A 6068-nucleotide genomic window follows, 5' to 3' on the forward strand; every position below is an offset into this window, starting at 1 on the left:
GTTGAGTGCTCTATTTAATTATAATCTCAAACGCTGACAATGACTTTTGATATAGATCATTCTCAATATTGTATCAAATAGATGAGGAGTTGTATATTGTGCCTGAGTGGATTTTACAAAACCACTGTATATCTCCATCTGATGGGCTTCTTCTCCTCTAAATAAATGTCCGTCGTCTTCCCCAGCGAGGAGAGAAGTAAGTCATCTACGCTTGTCTGTTGTTCGTTAGTTCGGTGAGCTGGGTTGCCTATGGTTTCTTAACTAGCCTATTTTATGGTGCGTTCAGTGCGCGAGTGCTTATATGTTTTGGTAGTAAATGTGAGGAGGTGGGGTAATATTTATACTGTGCACACCAGATGCATAGCACACTCTTTGCGTACGTGTGTTTACACCCACTCGCTGTAGTAGAGCCGTGCAGCCCAGGCCTGCCCCGACACCAAGCACACGGGCGACACATGAGTGAGTGCCCGGTTTGCCGTCCAATCAGCAGCTAGGAAAGCAATCACTGGCTGGAAGGGTCAGCCAATAAGGTGCGACACAGCCGGGCCGGCAGCCAATAGAATGCGCGTCAAACGTGGGCACGTGGATCTGCGCACATGTTGACGCTCGTAAACTGCCGAGAGAAAGAGCTAGCAAAGACACAAACCGATGAACTGCCGGCTAGTCGGTGGGTGTGAGAAACAGAGAGACCACAGAGAGAGAGAGAGAGAGAGAGAGAGAGAGAGAGAGAGAGAGAGAGAGAGAGCGAGAGAGAGCGCTGATGCTGGTCGCCCCGATGCTGCTCAAGCAACGGAGTGTGTATTGAGGGATCTGTCGTATCAAAGTAGGAGATAGAGCCGTTAACGACTGTTTCTGGAAGCTGCTGTTTTTATATCATATTACTGAAGGTGAGTATTTCCTCCAACTTAACGTTTCTTTTGTTTTATGGCTAAGGTATTCCGAAGTTGGTAGGCTAGCCTAAAGGAATTTCCTGTCCCGCTGTATCCTGTTTGTGCTCCCGGGTACTATTTGTTAATATAGCTAGCCAAAAGCTATTTTTTTCTCACGTGGCTTTGTTCCAGCTATTTTTGATAATAGAACATTACCGTGTAATAATGATAGGCTACCAAGTCTTTTATACTGCCAGAACATTACAGTGATAAAACATGTTTCTCTTGTAATTGGTATTTGTTGTGATGTCATTCCGGGTTTATTTCCGATATTGTTAAATGATATAGCTAGCCTTGTTAGAAATTCCTGTTGTGTGTGAACTATAGCGCAGAGGGCGTGGAAACGTTAGAAATGTAACTATAGTGTTTCCACTATCTGTACTCGTGCACATGCATGTAAACAACGTGACATTTGGTTTTAAGAAGCCTGAAGAGAATCCAACCATCAGAATCCAACACAATCTGAATGCCATTTTGTTGTTGTAAAAGCTGATCATGCTTGTTGAAAATGTTCCCATAGTCCTGATATTGAGACATTGTGTGGACTTGGAGAGTATAGTTCTTGCTCCATTTAGGCATTGTGGCAACTCTGCAAACAACTGTATTACTCTCGTTTGTCTTAGAGCAAATTCAGACCTTTTTTCTCATATTGATAAAACCTGTGTTGGTGTGTGTACTTGTTTATATATCTGACCCATTTTAATGTCCCTCTTGTCTTGGTGGTATCAAAGACCAGGAGGCAGAGATTACACAGATACCAAAAAGAAATGGAAAGACAGTTGAGAGAAAGGTGCACATGGCAAAATATACAGAATGTAAAATGTGAACACGAGAAGAGGAGGAGGAAAAGGGCTGGTCTGTGGAAATGGAAAGAAAGAGGAGCACCAGCCTTGTGTGCATAATGAACAGAATGAGCTGAAGGGAGAGCAGCAGAGAGAGATGAGAGGCATACAGAAATACAGCTGTAGAGGAAGAGGTTTGTGTGTGTGAACCCAAGGGGGGATGGAGTGCAAGCCCGAGACAGAGAGGAGGGGCTATAGACAGAGAGGAGGGGCTAGAGAGGGCACCGGAGGCAGTGGGAGAGAAAGAGAGACTGCCTATTCTGATTTCACTACTCTACAAGCTCCCATCCCCCTCACATTTTACGCTCCTCTCCAGTCTCCAATCTCCTCAATGGGAGCCAGAAATGCACTACCATTGTGTGCCTACTGCCTAGCCCCAGTCCCACTCTGCACATGTTAAACTAGGGCATTGGTATACCCACCATTTTGAGTAATTGGGGTTATATATTTTTGGTAGCGAGATAGGAAAAACTAAGGTATTATATGCTAAATGGAATGTAGCTCTTTGCTATGATTCTGTCTCAATTTGCCTCACCTCTCACTAGAGTAACAACCTGCTGGTTTTAAGTGCAATGCCAAGCCTTTTTTATTTCTTTCTTAGCTGAATTGACTGTTCTAATAACTCAAACCCTCTGCTTCGGCCCCAACAGCAATGCAGTCCCAGGGCAGCACTTCCTCTCAGCCCTCCTTCGATTCCCTGAGTTTCAGTGACAGCCTCTTGTTGAGCGACTCGGAGCAGGCAGAGGATGACACAGACGTCTTCCTGACAGACAGCTCATCCCCTGTCATCGTTGGTGGCGTGAACGGGGCTACGACTAATGAAGACAGAGGGTCGGAGAGTCCTGGGTCCCAGTGGACGTGCGATGGCTTCACAGATAAAGAGGAAGATGAGGAGTCATACAGGTCGGAGAACAGCACCAAGGCAGCTCAAATCAATTTGGGCAAGACAGATCCCACAAGCCAGATTCCTAAATCACAGGGAGACCTGCTGTTTGCTCAAAAGGTAAGGGACTGATGAGAAGAGGGATGACAGAGCAATGTGTGCAGAGGAAAGCCTAGAAGACTGATTTAGGCAGCAAGGTTAAACCCAAACTCAGTAGTGATCTATCTTCTCTTTCTCTCTCAGTGTGCTGAGCTACAGGGTTTTGTCAGGCCCCTTCTGGAGCTGCTGAATGGACTGAAGAGTGGCCGCTTCGATCGAGGTAAGCATCCTCACACCACTGCTTTCAGTCTCTTATGTATGCAGGCTGGCAGCTAAAGTTCTAGTTGCTGAACACAGGTTTATGATCTGAGTGGCCTCTGTCCATTTCAATAGAGTGTTCCTTTCTTGCAGCAGTCTGTATTGATGCAGTATATCCATATAGTCCAGAGTGTGTGACGCGACAGTCTTGTGGCTGACTCATCAACTCACGAGCATTTACCAATAAAAAGTGAAAGTGGTGTGTGCGCATGTCTACATGGACATGCATTTTTTGTGACTAGGAAGTCTTACAATGCAAATGTTGACTGGGGGTTTTGGTTTTGATTGTCAGGTTTGAGTAGTTTCCAGCAGAGCGTTGCCATGGATCGGATACAGAGGATTGTGGGTGTTTTACAGAGACCCAACAGCGGGTAAGATGTTGTTCACATTGTCCCACCATCCACCCTTAGTGATTCTATCTCTTACTCCTTCTTATTTGCCCGTGCATTATTAGACACTAAATGATTATTAAACAAGAAAGGACCAATAAGGTACTCTTTCTATTACCAGTGTCATCACCTTGTTTTATTGAACAGTCCTTGGGGTAGGTAGAGTTACAGCATTCACCGGCAGTGCAGAAAACCCCAAACTTCATAAGCAAATGTATCTAGATCTATATGCAGGACTATAGTTGTCCAGATGTGTCGTTGCATTGCCATCTGTCACTTTACATTTATATAGTCTTTTTGAATGTGCCTTATGTTTTGTAGGGAGAAGTACCTGAACACTCTTCTCCAGGTGGAGATAATGCTGAAGCATTGGTTTCCTCAGATTCACTCTCAGCCTGTCTCTGCCGCCTCCAGCGTCACTGCATCCCCTGCTCACTCAATCCAAGACACTTCCAGCTCCACCCCTCCACACAAGCACAGGGATCAGTTACACATTCCCGTCAAGGTGAGAACAATGCCATTCCTGTGTGTGCAAGAGCCTACTTGTGCACACACAAACACCCCTCACACTGACACCACCACACCAACACCACTATAAATTGAATTCTATATTCACTTGCAAACTACTCTCCTGCTCATTTTCTAGAAGCGCAGGCTCAGCTGGACAAGCATGTCCTCCCCCACGCCTTCCCCTGTGCTTCTCAAGTGCCCTCGTATCAGTGGGAAAGAGAAGAAGGGGAAGCAAGATTGTGATGAAAGGGACGGCCCACTTCCTCCATCATTGGAACCTGATGCAAACCAAATTTCACCAGATGTTGCTGGTGACAGCCAGCTAAATGAGGACACAAAGGAAAAGCACAGTGGCAGCGAGGAACTAGGCAAGCAATCAAAATACCAAGCAGGTCAGAGCTCTGAGCCGAGCCTGACATGGGTTCACGTTGCCCCCATCCTTTCCCCACGAAAGGCTTGCACTCCACATAAGGGCACAACAGTGGCAGGCAACAATGAAAACCAGCCAGTCAGTGTCATCCTCCCACCCAGCAGGAGGGGCAGTCCAGCTATGCAAGACAGCTCCATCTCTTCTACCACACCTTACAAGCACCCCAAAAATCTGAAGAAGCCAATCAGGTCCCAAAGCCAGCCAGTTGCTGTACAACAGATTGAGTCCACAGAGACATGTCCGGGTGAAAGTCAGTCTTCTCAAGTCACGCTTACGCCTTTGCCCAAGGAATGCCCCACTCCCTTGGAGACCTGATGCATTGAACAACGGCAAGCAAAGAGCTGGCAGCTTTACTGTGTTACACCACCAGGCTAAAAGCTGCTGTGTGAGAAAGAGGCTGAAAGCCTGTGATTATAGATGCATTAAAGGAAGGAAGGGGAGGAAAGAAATTTAATGTGATAAATGTTTAAGAGAAATGAGGGATCATACATAACCCCTCATGAAAACCACAATTGCAACTGATATTTCAAACAGCAGGAGATAATGTGTTTAAATGAATCAGAACTATTAGAGTTGATAATCAGAAAAACATAATAATCTAAACGGGCACAAAGCAGTTGTGGTTGAGGGGGATGAAAGAGAACACCTAAAGCTGGAAGGCTATTTACAGCTTGTTGAGTAATGATCGATTGGAGAGATTTTGAAGAATTTTGTGGCGCAAATAATAGATTCTTCTCAGCATGGACGCAATCACTATATTCAGAGATGACTGTTTAGGCAGACATCTAACTTGAAGGACAAACTTGATCCGAAATTTAAAAATCTGATGTCAGTATTTACAATGAAAGCTTCCAAGGTTTGTTGTGATGAGGTAACTTCAATCAAGAGTGAGTAACGCAGTGTGAGCTGAATTTGATGAGGTCTTACGGCAGGAGACACGCTTGACGTTACATTCACTTGTAGATAGAATTGAGCCATCTGGCTTGAAGAGGAAAAGTGACATTGAAGTCATTAATAATCTTGTAGCCAGAGATGTGACGCAGCATTATACTGTATGTGTGTTAAGAGTCATTGAAGACTGGAAAAAGTTAAGTTAATAAAATTGCGAATGTAATCCAAGAGGTGTTTGGGCACTTGGCATCGAGAGGTATGACATCACTGCAATCAGAAGTAAACTTTTCTTGTCATGCTGTGGATCAGATGTTTCTGCTCGGTCTTCAACTGCAAACTGACTGGCCAGGTGAAAAAAACAAGCACCACTCAATGACATATGACTCTTGAATCCCATAGTTAATTTATTCATATGTTGATTGGACACTGCATTTATTTATTGTTTATATTTATTTATTGGGCAGATGAATATTGCCTGCTGTGCGCTTGCATAGTTTGGCTTACAATTCTTTTGAGGGTATTGGGAATATGCTGGTGACAGTTTGTGTGTTTTTTTTTTATTGCTATCATGAGGAGAAAAAAACAAACAAGGGAAGTGAAATGTATGATTGGACTTTTGGACTACTGTGCCTTTTTACCAAATAGGATGTGTTCAGAAAAGCATTTGGGGCTTTCAGTGCATTTATACTGCATTTTGATTGTTTGCTTGTATTTCACAAAAGCAGTGCACATTCAATCATGAAAGACCATATGTAGTCATTTTCATTTTGCTTCTACAGTTAATACACACAGCATCCAAACCAACAGTATCATCAACTATCTATCTACAGCTTAAAA

At 44.2% G+C, this 6068-nt stretch overlaps 1 protein-coding gene across 2 annotated transcripts; it reads left to right on the forward strand.

Moving 5' to 3' along the window:
- The first annotated feature begins 587 nt into the window (after window positions 1–587).
- On the forward strand, window positions 588–6068 carry LOC116690841 (circadian-associated transcriptional repressor). 2 transcript variants are annotated; one of them, XM_032518032.1, is made up of 6 exons: window positions 588–887; window positions 2422–2774; window positions 2898–2973; window positions 3304–3382; window positions 3722–3905; window positions 4047–6068. In XM_032518032.1, the coding sequence occupies exons 2-6, from the start codon at window positions 2424–2426 to the stop codon at window positions 4653–4655; spliced, it is 1299 nt and encodes a 432-aa protein (XP_032373923.1). In that variant the 5' UTR covers window positions 588–887; window positions 2422–2423; the 3' UTR covers window positions 4656–6068. The 2 variants fall into 2 exon arrangements, with proteins under 2 accessions (XP_032373923.1, XP_032373922.1); XM_032518031.1 differs by lacking the exon at window positions 588–887 and adding an exon at window positions 1668–1905.

Source organism: Etheostoma spectabile, chromosome 6, assembly GCF_008692095.1.
Source record: "Etheostoma spectabile isolate EspeVRDwgs_2016 chromosome 6, UIUC_Espe_1.0, whole genome shotgun sequence".
Taxonomy (NCBI): Eukaryota; Metazoa; Chordata; class Actinopteri; order Perciformes; family Percidae; genus Etheostoma; species Etheostoma spectabile.